At 43.7% G+C, this 13,451-nt stretch overlaps 1 protein-coding gene across 1 annotated transcript; it reads left to right on the plus strand.

The window, feature by feature from the left end:
- The first annotated feature begins 198 nt into the window (after positions 1-198).
- On the plus strand, positions 199-13,266 carry LOC112218272 (sorting and assembly machinery component 50 homolog A). Its single transcript, XM_024378926.2, has 15 exons — positions 199-363; positions 3,082-3,192; positions 3,349-3,450; positions 3,554-3,641; positions 3,761-3,867; positions 4,136-4,266; positions 4,405-4,492; positions 4,749-4,877; positions 5,412-5,483; positions 5,606-5,692; positions 5,912-5,982; positions 8,969-9,036; positions 9,119-9,265; positions 12,508-12,649; positions 12,904-13,266. The coding sequence occupies exons 1-15, from the start codon at positions 280-282 to the stop codon at positions 12,947-12,949; spliced, it is 1,473 nt and encodes a 490-aa protein (XP_024234694.1). The 5' UTR covers positions 199-279; the 3' UTR covers positions 12,950-13,266.
- The last annotated feature ends 185 nt before the right edge of the window (positions 13,267-13,451 follow it).

Raw genomic sequence — 13,451 nt, forward strand, 5'->3', positions numbered from 1 at the left:
TGCACCCGTTCCAAAAGTCCTACACAAATCCAAGTACATGTTATTATATGTTAACTCAGCAACACTTCAGTTTTGAAAATATTAATTTTACTGGCTATCAAGAGGTTTTATGTGTACACTATTGTTTTGTGTTTACAGTAAGCAACTGTTTGCAATTTTTCTTTAGTTCTGCAATATATTGTGAAACGTTGACATCTTGAACACCCCCAGGGTGGATGAGGGGGCGTGGTGTCATGGCGTCCACGAAGCTACATTTCTCTTGAGCCGAGTGTGAATTAAATGTCACTTCATTTCTTAAAATTAACACCAACATTTGAAGTACGGTACATTCTAGACGTAATCATGAAAACCGTCCACGCGAGGGTAAGGATAACTGCTTAAAATGCAAAGGGTGAACGCATGACCTCTGAGTACAGTAACCGGAGTAGCTAGCGTAGTCAGCACGCAAAGCGAAAGGGGTCCAGTTGGACAGCTTTGGCAACGAGCTAAACTCCAGAAACACGAACTGTCCATACCTTGTCAGGAAGTGAAGGAAATTAACATGATCAAATGCTGCATAGTTGTAACAACAGCATTGGTGAGCGTTGCTCGTGTATTGTACGCACTACAGCCACTGATCTGAAATAGTGAGGACACAGATCATATGCATGGGAGTGCATTAATCATTTGCATTATTAGATGCTTTAAACAACAAGCTGAAATTTCCAGTAAATTCAACTAATGACGTTTTGAAGAATGTGACTTGTAAATACCAGTCTTGTGGTCAGGTGCCACAAAGAGGGAAGGAAGGAAAGAACAGAACAGGTCAGCACGACTGGTCCTTACATATGAACACGGAGAGCTAACGTTGATATGCATGTCAATCTCTCCAGGCTCAAAGTAGAGATTGACTTCATCACTACTTGTTTATGTCAGAAGTATTGACATGTTGAATGCACTGTGCTGTCTATTTAAACTATTAGCACACAGCTCAGACACCCATGTAATGCATACCCCACAAGACATTCCACCAGAGGTCTCTTCACAGTCCCCAAATCCAGAACAGACTATGGGAGGCAAACAGTACTACGTAGAGCTATGACTACATGGAACTCTATTCCACATCAAGAAACACATGCAAGCAGTAAAATCTGATTTTAAAATCAGGATACAAATACACTTTATGGAACAGCAGGCACTGTGAAGAGACACACACACATGATAACATACCCACTATACACATGTACACATGGATCTTGTGTTGTAGATACAGTTGAAGTCGGAAGTTTACATACACTTAGGTTGGAGTCATTAAAACTTGTTTTTCAACCACTCCACAAATGTCTTGTTAACAAACTAGTTTTGGCAAGTCGGTGAGGACATCTACTTTGTGCATGACACAAGTAATCTTTCCAACAATTGTTTACAGACAGATTATTTCACTTATAATTCACTGTATCACAATTCCAGTGGGTCAGAAGTTTACATACACTAAGGTGACTGCCATTAAAAAGCTTGGAAAATTCCAGAAAATTATGTCATGGCTTTAGAAGCATTAGATAGGCTAATTGACATCATTTGAGTCAATTGGAGGTGTACCTGTGGATGTATTTCAAGGCCTACCTTGAACTCAGTGCCTCTTTGCTTGACATCATGGGAAAATCAAAATCAGCCAAGACCTCATAAAAAAATGTGGATACCTCCACAAGTCTGGTTCATCCTTGGGAGCAATTTCCAAATGCTTGAAGGAACCATGTTCATCTGTACAAACAATAGTACGCATGTATAAACACCATTGGACCACGCAGTCGTCATACCGCTCAGGAAGGAGACGTGTTCTGTCTCCTAGAGATGAACGTACTTTGGTGCGAAAAGTGCAAATCTATCCCAGAACAACAACAAAGGACCTTGTGAAGATGCTGGAGGAAACAGGTACAAAAGTATCTATATCCTCTTAAAACTAGTCCTATATCGACACAACCTGAAAGGTCACTCAGCAAGGAAGAAGCCACTGCTCCAAAACCGCCATAAAAAACAGACTACGGTTTGCAACTGCACATGGGGACAAAGATCATACTTTTTGGAGAAATGTCCTCTGGTCTGATGAAACAAAAATAGAACTGTTTGGCCATAAGGACCATTGTTATGTTTGGAGGAAAAAGGGGTAGGCTTGCAAGCTGAAGAGCACCATCCCAACCGTGAAGCACGGGGGTGGCAGCATCATGTTGTGGGGATGCTTTGCTGCAGGAGGGACTGGTGCACTTCACAAAATAGATGGCCCCATGAGGGAGGAAAATGAAATGGATGTATTGAAGCAACATCTCAAGACGTCAGGCAGGAAGTTAAAGCTTGGTCGCAAATGGGTCTTCCAAATGGACAATGACCCCAAGCATACTTCCAAAGTTGTGGCAAAATGGCTTAAGGACAACATAGTAAAGGTATTGGAGTGGCCATCAACAAGCCCTGATCTCAATCCTATAGAACATTTGTCGGCAGAACTGAAAAAGTGTGTGTGAGCAAGGAGGCCTACAAACTTGACTCAGTTACATCAGCTCTGCCAGGAGGAATGGGACAAAATTCACCCAACTTATTGGGGGAAGCTTGTGGAAGGCTACCCAAAACGTTTGACCCAAGTTAAACCATTTAAAGGCAATGCTACAAAATACTAATTGAGTGTATGTAAACCTCTGACCCACTGGGAATATAATGAAAGAAATAAAAGCTGAAATAAATCATTCTTTCTACTATTATTCTGACGTTTCACGTTCTTAAAATAAAGTGGTGATCCTAACTGACCTAAGACAGGGAATTTTTACTCCGATTAAATGTCAGGAATTGTGAAAAACTGAGTTTAAAGGTATTTGGCTCAGCTGTATGTAAACTTCTGTCTTCAACTGTATATGGTAGTAGAGTAGTGGCTTGAGGGCCACTACTCCATAATAAAAATACAAATATTGAGATGAACTCATACCTTTTCATAATGACCAAAACACAACATCCACCCAACTACCTGTTCAGCGAATACGTTTTGTACAATATTAAAATATTGAAGATATAGCCTGATAAGTCATCGTATTCATCACTAAATCTGTTGTTTTGCAGAGTCTTGATCCTCTACCAATGCAGGGACCTGAGCTGGGGTTTCAGGCAGATGACATTGAGAGGCCAGATATGGAGCAGGAGTCAAAACAAGAGGTCCTTGAAAACAAAGTGGTATGTATTTTTTTCACTCAGTCCTGAATGAAAACCGCATTGACTCAAGTTGTGACTTGAGAGTTTCTGTGTGGCTGTGTGGTTGAATGTAAAAGTGACCTTTTACATTGTTGGCTGTCACTGCTGATTATAACATTTGATGTATTTTCCCTGTAGGTCATAGTCCAGCGTGTACACATAGATGGTCTCGGAAGAACCAAGGAGGATTGCTTAACATACGAGATTGCTGATGTCTTCCGTGCCAAGAACTTGATTGATGTGAGTGAATCTATCAGTACAGTACAGACCATGTTTATTCACGTGGAGTCTGTATAGAGACTATAGCAAAAGTAGGATCGACTTTGTTTACTGTTTGTTCTAGGTCATGAGGAGAGCCCACGAAGCCAGACAGAAGCTCCTGCGTCTCGGTATCTTCAGACAAGTGGATGTTGTCATCGATACCTCACAAGGTACTGTGGTACAAGGTACTGTGGTTAGAAAGGGGATCTATTCTGATCACAGTGTCTGTTCAAAATGTTGTATTTTACTTTGGAAGGGACTAAAAACAACAACAAATACTTCCTTTCAGGGGTGGATGCTCTGCCTAATGGACTAGATGTGACGTTTGATGTGACTGAGCTGAGACGCATGACTGGTAGCTATAACACCATGGTTGGAAATAACGAAGGCTGCATGGTGAGGACTCCTGAGTGATGGGCTCTATTCAATGCATCGTTTCAATTCATTCCTCACGTCCTATCGCCTTGCCTCCTTCTCAACCGTATTGGAGAAGGTCCAAGATCCCTCCCCTAGGACCTTCTCCAGTGCCTTTCGAGAAGGAAGCAAGGAGAGCGGATACCAGGAATTGAGGAAAGATTAATTTAGGTTGAGCCATGGTGGTGATTACAAGTGCAATTGAGGTTCCATCCTCTGTTTTTACTAGTTTACCTGCCTCTTACTTTAGGTTCTTGGTCTCAAGCTGCCCAATGTCTTCGGTTCTGCAGAAAAGCTCACCTTCCAGGTCTCCTATGGCACAAAAGAGACTTCCTACGGGCTGTCGTTCTTCAAGCCCCAACCTGGCCACTTTGAGCGCAGGTATGAGACAAAACAAAGCTGCAAATGCCATCATTAGCAATGCTTCAAAAACAGTGAATTGTGTTGTTGTTTATGCTGTATTTCTCTGAGCTCTTTTTGTTTGGGATCAATCTAATTGACTTTCTCTGGCTGTTGCAGTTTCGCTGTCAACTTGTACAAAGTTGCAGGCCAATTTCCATGGAGCTCGCTGAGAGAGACTGATCGCGGTGTCTCCACAGAGTTCAGTGTAAAGATAATTTTCCATTAATCTATCATTATTGTACAAGTTCTCATTTGGCATACTCCTGCGCTCTGTGTTTACCTCTGGACTCTGTGTGAAACAACCAAGGTGATTGTTTTATTTTTGCTGCTGTTACGCTAACTAATAGGAGTAGAATGGAATTTCTCAGCTATTTTTCTATTCAATTTCATCCTGCCGGTAATGCTTTTGCAAATGCTTGATCCTCTCTGGGTTTCTCCCTTTCTGTTTTGCATACAAACAGTTCCCTCTCTGGAAGACCAACCACACCCTGAAGTGGGAGGGGGTGTGGCGAGAGCTGGGCTGTCTGGAGCGTACCGCGTCGTTTGCAGTCCGGGAGGAGAGCGGCCACTCCCTCAAGTCATCACTCTCGGTACCGGGACTTCAGTTCCGCTTCACAATCCTCACACAACTACCTTTAGTAACAGGGATAAAATACTAAAAATAGATATATTTAACCAGGAAAAGCCCATTGAGACCCAGTGTCTCTTTTTCAAGGGAGACCTGGCCAGGAAGGCAGCAACAATCAATACATTACAGAATTAAAACATACAACAATACAAACAATTCAACAACACGATCCAGCCTTTAAAAAAGCATTTACACTCCTCTGAAACAGAGTCTCCCATCAAAACGTTTAATTCATTCAGTGGCACTAACATATCTAGATGAAGCATGGATTGTAAGACCATTCCATGCCTCTGGTGCACAAGATGAGAAGGCATTCTTGCCTAATCGTGATAATACATTTGGACTCAAATCCTATTTTGAGATCTGTACACTAAATGTGGGTTTTTGTGTACATCTTGCATTGGTGTTTGTCAAAATCTCAAGTTAGGATTCGACCCACTGAGACATTTGAGACAATACTTTTCATCAACATGTCTCCTCTCCTTTGCGATCGCAGCACTCCATGGTCATCGACACCAGAAACTCTGCAATCCTTCCCAGGAGGGGGGCCTTGCTGAAGATCAACCAGGTGTGTGGGTTGACATTACCTGACCCGGTGTTGCAGCCAGTAATGATTTCCTATTTAAACCATTTCCCAAACCATTTTGAAACGACAACACATTCAGCCGATGCATCGCTGTGGTTTTGCAGGAGTTGGCAGGATACACTGGAGGAGATGCCAGCTTCCTGAAGGAGGACTTTGAGATCCAGTTTAACAGACATCTCTTCTGGGACTCGGTGAGAACCTGAATTGTTTTTATTGATCAGGGAGAAATTTGCGTGTGAACTTGAGTTACACACATGGATCTCTAGTTGGAATAGTAATAGTCACCTTTACAGTAAACACTTATAACCAACAGCTTGTTGATGGAGGGTTGAAAAATGGTTGTGGACAGGTTGGGATAAAAGAGCAAGTGGGAGAGCACTTTTGTTGAGACCTCTTCCTCTATCTTCCAGGTCCTGTCTGCATCTCTCTGGGGGGGATGCCTCCTGCCCATTGGAGATAAGCCAACTTGCATTGCTGACAGGTAAGACAATACTCTCGATTCCACAATGCCGTCAATGAAAAACCAGGGGTGTGTGAGAGAAAAATGGTGTTTACCTGATTTGTTGGATATTAATAGTTAGCAATGAATACGTAATGAATGGGAAGACATTTCTGTCCTGCTAATGCTGTGTTTTTATGGTCTCCGCTCTAGTTCCCTGCAGCTAATCTGGGCATATGGTCACTAGAGATGGCTTGAGCTGACAAATGAGTTAAGACTGCATTGCATAGACAAGAATGTGTTTTACTAGAGATAGCTTAGGAGTAGAACAATCCCTCATTGTCTCAAAATCATTCTTGCGTCTGGGAAACTAAGCCAGGGTGGGGTTAAGACAACCACCCTGTGCAGATGACGACCGGATGAACCCAGAGTGGCTTATGATGCCCCCAATCTGCATGAAGGGGGTGGAACCAACCGTGACTGAGCATTGTTAGTGTCACTTTTTCACAGCACTGTATATAGCTATTTTCCCCCTCCCTGATTTCTTGTGTTTTTTTGCACATTTGTCACACTTAAATGTTTCAGATCATCAAACTAATTTAAATATTACATAAAGATAACCCAAGTAAACACAAAATTCAGTTTTTAAGCGATGATTTTATTTATTAAGGGGAAAAAGCTATCTGAATCTTCATGGCCCTATGTGACAAAGTAATTGCCCCCTAAACCTAATAACTGGTTGTGCCACCCTCAGCAGCAACAACTGCAATCAAAACATTTGCGATAACTGGCAATGAGTTTTTCACATCGCTGTGGAGGAATTTTGGCCCACCCTTCTTTTCAGAATTGTTTTAATTCAGCCGTATTGGAGGGTTTTCGAGCATGAACCACCTTTTCAAGGTCACGCCACAGTATCTCAATCGGATTCAAGTCCGAACTTTGACTAGGCCATTCCAAAACCTTCATTTTGTTTTTTTTTAAGCAAATTCAGAGGTGGACTTGCTGGTGTGTTTTGGGATCATTGTCCTGCTGCAGAACCCAAATGCGCTTCAGCTTGAGGTCATGAACTGATGGCCGGACATTCTCCTTCAGGATTTTTTGGTAGAGAGCAGAATCCATGGTTCCATCAATCACAGCAAGTCGTCCAGGTCCTGAATCAGCAAAGCAGCCCCAGACCATCACACTACCACCACCATATTTGACTGTTGGTATGATGCTCTTTATCTGAAATGCTGTGTTATTTTTACACCAGATGTAACGGGACGCACACCTTCCAAAAAGTTCAACTTTTGTCTCGTCAGTCCACAGAATATTTTCTCAAAAATCTTGGGGATCATCAAGATGTTTTTTGCCAAAAGTGAGATGAGCCTTTATGTTCTTTTTGGTCAGCAGTAGTTTTCGCCTTGGAACTCGGGCCATGGATGCCATTTTTGCCCAGTGTCTTTCTAATGGTTGAGTCATGCACACTGACCTTAACTGAGGCAAGTGAGGCCTGCAGTTCTTTAGATGTTGTTGTGGGTTCTTTTGTGACCTCTTGGATGAGTCGTCGCTGCGCTCTTGGGGTAATTTTGGTAGGCCGGCCACTCCTGTGAAGGTTCACCACTGTTCCAAATGTTCTCCATTTGTGGATAACGGCTCTCACCGTGGTTCGCTGGAGTCCCAAAGCTTTAGAAATGGCTTTGTAACCCTTTCCAGACTGGAGAAACAAAGTAATTGATATCTACATCTATTCCTGAATTTCTTTGGATTGCAGCATGATGTCTTACTTTATGAGATCTTTTGGCTACTTCACCTTGTCAGACAGGTTCTATTTAAGTGATTTCTTGAGTCAACAGGTCTGGCAGTAATCAGGCCTGGGTGTGACTAGTGAAATTGAACTCAGCTTTCCAAAAAATGTGATCAACCACAGTAAATTCATGTTTTACCAAGGGGGGGCAATTACTTTGTCACATAGGGCCATGAAGGTTCGGATAGCTTTTTCCCTTAATAAATCAAATCATCACTTAACTGCATTTTGTGTTTAACTTGGGTTATCTTTGTGTAATATTTAAATTTGTTTGATGATCTGAAACATTTAAGTGTGACAAATGTGCAAAAAAACAAGAAATCGGCAAGGGGGCAAATTTTTCACAGCACTTCATAGTACTCTGCATTTGTTCAAAGGTTAGGCTACTCGGTTGACTACTTTAATTATTGCAATAATTAATCAATATTAAATATAGACGATTGTTTGAGGAAATGACAAAGTCTCTGTCAGTATGAATATCCACGGCAGGTGTCAAACTTGGCCCGCGAGACGGTTTTAATGTGGCCTGCCACGTTATCTGTATACCATGTTGTTTCTTGACCCTTCAATGGTTTCTACCTGCAACTGCTCGGCACCCGACCGCAAGGCGCTACAGAGGGTAGTGCGTACGGCCTAGTTCATCACTGGGGCCGGGCTCCCTGCCATCCAGGACCTCTATACTAGGCAGTGTCAGACTCCAGCCACCCAAGAATTGTCAGACTCCAGCCACCCAAGTCATAGACTGTTCTCTCTTCTAGCGCCCGGCAAGCGGCACTGATGCACCAAGTCTTGGAACCAACAGGACCCTGAACAGCTTCTACCCCCAAGCCATAAGACTGCTAAATAGTTTGTCCAAGTAGCTATTGGTTAACTATTTAACTATCTGCATTGACCCGTTTTGCACAAACTCTTTTGACTCATCACATACGCTGCTGTTACTGTTTCTTATCTATCCTGTTGCCTAGTCACTTTATCCCTACCTATATATACACGGTATCTACCTCAATTACCTCATACCCCTGCACATCAACTCGGTACTGGTACCCAGTGTATATAGCCAAGTTATCATTACTCATTGTTTATTTATTCCTTGGGTTATTGTTTTTCTATTATTTCTCTTTTTTTCCCCTCTTTGCATTGTGGGAAGGGCCCGTAAGCATTTCACTGTTAGTCTACACCTGTTGTTGACGAAGCATGTGACAAATACAATTTGATTAGATTTTTGACCTATTCGTCTCTTAGGTTCTATCTTGGTGGTCCAACTAGCGTCAGGGGCTTCAGTATGTACAGCATCGGCCCTCAGAGTGAAGGTGAGATGTTATCCATTTCAATAAAGTCCGATTTAGGTTACATTCTCACATCACATGTGTGGTTTTATTGTTGGCATGACAGGTGACTACCTGGGAGGTGAGGTGTATTGGGCTGGAGCCGTCCACCTGTATACTCCACTGCCCTTCCATCCAGGCAAAGGGGGATTTGGAGACCTCTTCAGGACCCACTTCTTCCTCAATGCCGGGAACCTGTGTAACCTCAACTATGGTGGGTGTTTAAAGATGTAATTCACCCCACAATCAATGTTGTTCAAATTCATCCGTATTAGAAATCTGCAGGACTCAATCAGCATTATATTGGAAGGAGTGGCACCATCTATTAATAAGCAGCATTTTTTTATAAGCAAATCAAATGTTATTTGTCACGTGCCAAATACAACAGGTGTGAAATTATTACTTACAAGCCCTTAACCAACAATGCAGTTCAAGAAATAGAGTTAATAAAATATTTACTAAAATAAAAAAATACACTGCTCAAAAAAATAAAGGGAACACTTAGACAACACAATGTAACTCCAAGTCAATCACACTTCTGTGAAATCAAACTGTCCACTTAGGAAGCAACACTGATTGACAATACATTCCAAATGCTGTTGTGCAAATGGAATAGACAACAGGTGGAAATGATAGGCAATTAGCAAGACACCCCCAATAAAGGAGTGGTTCTGCAGGTGGTGACCACAGACCACTTCTCAGTTCCTATACTTCCTGGCTGATGTTCTGGTCACTTTTGAATGCTGGCGGTGCTTTCACTCTAGTGGTAGCATGAGACGGAGTCTACAACCCACACAAGTGGCTCAGGTAGTGCAGCTCATCCAGGATGGCACATCAATGCGAGCTGTGGCAAGAAGGTTTGCTGTGTCTGTCAGCGTAATGTCCAGAGCATGGAGGCGCTACCAGGAGACAGGCCAGTACATCAGGAGACGTGGAGGAGGCTGTAGGAGGGCAACAACCCAGCAGCAGGACCGCTACCTCCGCCTTTGTGCAAGGAGGAGCAGGAGGAGCACTGCCAGAGCCCTGCAAAATGACCTCCAGCAGGCCACAAATGTGCATGTGTCTGCTGAAACGGCCTGCAACATCCTCCAGCATGACCGGTTTGTCGGTGGGTCAACCATGGTGTAGGGTGGCATTTCTTTGGGGGGCCGCACAGCCCTCCATGTGCTCGCCAGAGGTAGCCTGACTGCCATTAGGTACCGAGATGAGATCCACAGACCCCTTGTGAGACCATATGCTGGTGCGGTTGGCCCTGGGTTCCTCCTAATGCAAGACAATGCTAGACCTCATGTGGCTGGAATGTGTCAGCAGTTCCTGCAAGAGGAAGGCATTGATGCTATGGACTGGCCCGCTCGTTCCCCAGACCTGAATCCAATTGAGCACATCTGGGACATCATGTCTCACTCCATCCACCAACGCAGACTGTCCAGGAGTTGGCAGATGCTTTAGTCCAGGTCTGGGAGGAGATCCCTCAGGAGACCATCCGCCACCTCATCAGGAGCATGCCCAGGCGTTGTAGGGAGGTCATACAGGCACGTGGAGGCCACACACTCTACTGAGCCTCATTTTGACTTGTTTTAAGGACAGTACATCAAAGTTGGATCAGCCTGTAGTGTGGTTTTCCACTTTAATTTTGAAATTTTTCCAAATCCAGATTTCCATTGATACATTTTTGTGTGATTTTGTTGTCAGCACATTCAACTATGTAAAGAAAAAAGTATTTAATAAGAATATTTCATTCATTCAGATGTAGGATGTGTTATTTTAGTGTTCCCTTTATTTTTTTGAGCAGTGTATATAAAAAAGTAACAAGAAATGTACATAACAATAACGAGGCATTATTCAGGGGGTACTGAGTCAATGTGCAGGGGTACAGGTTAATCAAGGTAATTTGTAAAGTGACTATGCATAGATAGTAAACATCGAGTAGCTGTAAATAGTCCGGCTGGTCATTTGATTAGTTGTTCAGCAGTCTTATGGCTTGGGGGTGTAGAAGCTGTTAAAGGAACATTTTGGTCCTAGACTTGGCGCTCTGGTACCGCTTTCCTTCCTCTGGCACCGCCTAGTATATAGGTCCTGGATGTCAGGAAGCTTGGCCCCAGTGATGTACTGGGCGTACGCACTACCCTCTGTAGCGCCTTCCGGTCAGAGACCGAGCAGTTGCCGTACCAGGCGGTGATGCAACCGGTCAGGCAAGTGCTCTCGATGGTGCAAGTGCTCTCGATGGTGCAGCTGTAGAATTTTTTGAGGATCTGGGGACCCATGCCAAATTTTTTCATTCAACTGAGGGGGAAAAGGTGTTGTTGTGCCCTCTTTTTTTCGACTGTCTGTGTGTTTTGACCATGATAGTTGGTTGGTGATGTGGACACCAAGGAAATTAAAACTCTCGACCTGCTCCACTTCAGTCCCATCAATGTTAATATAGTGGCCTGTTTGGCCCTTCTTTTCCCATAGTCCACGATCAGCTACTTTCTCTTGCTCACATTGAGAGGTTGCTGTCCTGGCAGTCTCTGACCTCCTCCCTGTAGACTGTCTCATAGTTGTCGGTGATCAGGACTACCACTGTTGTGTCGTCAGTAAACGTAATGATGGTGTTGGAGTCGTGCTTGGCCACACAGTCGTGGGTGAACAGGGAGTACAGGAGGGGACTAAGCACGCACCTGAGGGGCCCCAGTGTTGAGGATCAGCGTGGCAGATGTGTTGTTGCCTACCCTTACCACCTGGGGGCGGCCCGTCAGGAAGTCCAGGATCCAGTTGCAGAGGGAGGTGTATAGTCGCAGGGTCCTTAGCTTAGTGATGAGCTTTCAGGTCACAATGGTGATAGCTAACTTCCCTGCTTGCTAGAAATTAAAGTTGATTGCACAATGGTCTGTTCTGCGACTTTATACAGGGAAAGAGAATCCTCTGCGCTTTTCAGTCCTCCAGCTTAGTGGTTCCCATACTGTGGGGCGCGCTCCCTAGGGCAACTCAGTTCATCTTTCAACCTACTCTTAAAAGTTGTCGCAGTAGAATGCACAATGTGCAATTTCGAGATTGGGTAGTGCATCATCAGTTGTTCTCTGGTCATGTCAGTCATTGCATACCTTAGAGAGCTACTTATAACTTGTCAGAAATGTCCAGATCAAAACTTTTTTTTTTCAGCTATGTTTTCTAGCCCGTAGATTGTGTAGTAATGTTTGAGTCACTCATAGCACATGAATACACATTAGACATAGAGAGAATTGCAAAACGATTTGCTTTAAAACCGAAAAATATTATCTGCACCTCATGACAAAATGTGTAGAATTGTGGGAAGTGAGCTTTAAACCTGCAAAATGTTCTCTCCACCAACAAGAGGGATGTGAACAGGCTGGAGGGGGGGGCGCGCGGGATGTTCCTCAATGCTGGAAGGGGAGCCTGAGGGGGAAAGTTTGGAAACCACTGCTCTAGGTTTACTCAGGCTGTGTTTTCCTGTAGGTGACGGGCCTCAAGCACACCTGAGGAAACTGGCTGAGTGTATCCGCTGGTCTTACGGAGCGGGAATTGTGCTGCAACTCGGAAACATCGCCCGGCTGGAGCTCAACTATTGCATTCCCACGGGCGTCCAGAGTGGAGACAGGTAGCCTCATATCTGCCCATTCTGTTGTCAAACCATGGCATGATAGTATATAGATGAGCAGTACACTTTTATGCCTAATTCAAACTATAAGGCCGACTCGAACCGTGTTGTCCTTTCCAGCATGGTTTCAAGCAATTACGGTGGATGCATAACCAGGCCAGCCCAGTACAGCTCGGCTTTGATCAGTTTGGCTCAGTATTGTGAAAAGGGTATTGAGTTACTGTTAAAAATAACACTTAAGTCTTTTTGTTTAGGATATGCGACGGGTTTCAGTTTGGAGCTGGAGTCCGATTCCTGTGATGTCTTGCTGAATTGAGTTGAGGACTACAGGAGTTTGTTTAATTGGTTTTAGTAAGTGAGACGCCAGGACCCTTGCAGCACACCGAAGGTTGCTGGGAATGCAATGGATACCACAACCAAACTATTGTATAATGGATGAGGCAACAATGGAGGTTTTCCTCCAGTACTAATGAATGACTGGAGCCACCAGTGCTCCAAGATGTGGAAGCCAAAAGTGACATATCAGCCATGAGTGCCTTTACCATGAGTCAAATAATGTGGTCTGGATTATTATGTTCGGTAATAAATTATCATCCCCTCTACAGGTATTCAAAAACCACACTAGTATGCGTCTTTCTATGGCATTGACCTACCTTCCGCTTGATTTTGCATGGCATTTGTTAGATCGAATCCCCGAGCTGACAAGGTAAAACAAATCTGTCGTTCTACCCTGAACAAGGCAGCTAACCCACTGTTCCTAGACCAGTTAACCCACTGTTCCTAGACCAGTTAACCCACTGTC

The sequence above is a fragment of the Oncorhynchus tshawytscha genome, linkage group LG19 (genome assembly GCF_018296145.1).
Source record: "Oncorhynchus tshawytscha isolate Ot180627B linkage group LG19, Otsh_v2.0, whole genome shotgun sequence".
Classification (NCBI taxonomy): Eukaryota; Metazoa; Chordata; class Actinopteri; order Salmoniformes; family Salmonidae; genus Oncorhynchus; species Oncorhynchus tshawytscha.

Excerpts from the sequence above, each read along its gene's own strand:
- LOC112218272 (XM_024378926.2), top strand. The coding sequence starts at position 280 with ATGTCACTTCATTTCTTAAAATTAACACCAACATTTGAAGTACGGTAC. Across the intron at positions 4,267-4,404 it reads CCTGGCCACTTTGAGCGCAG|TTTCGCTGTCAACTTGTACA; the intron begins GTATGAGACAAA and ends TGGCTGTTGCAG. Across the intron at positions 9,266-12,507 it reads CCTGTGTAACCTCAACTATG|GTGACGGGCCTCAAGCACAC; the intron begins GTGGGTGTTTAA and ends GTTTTCCTGTAG.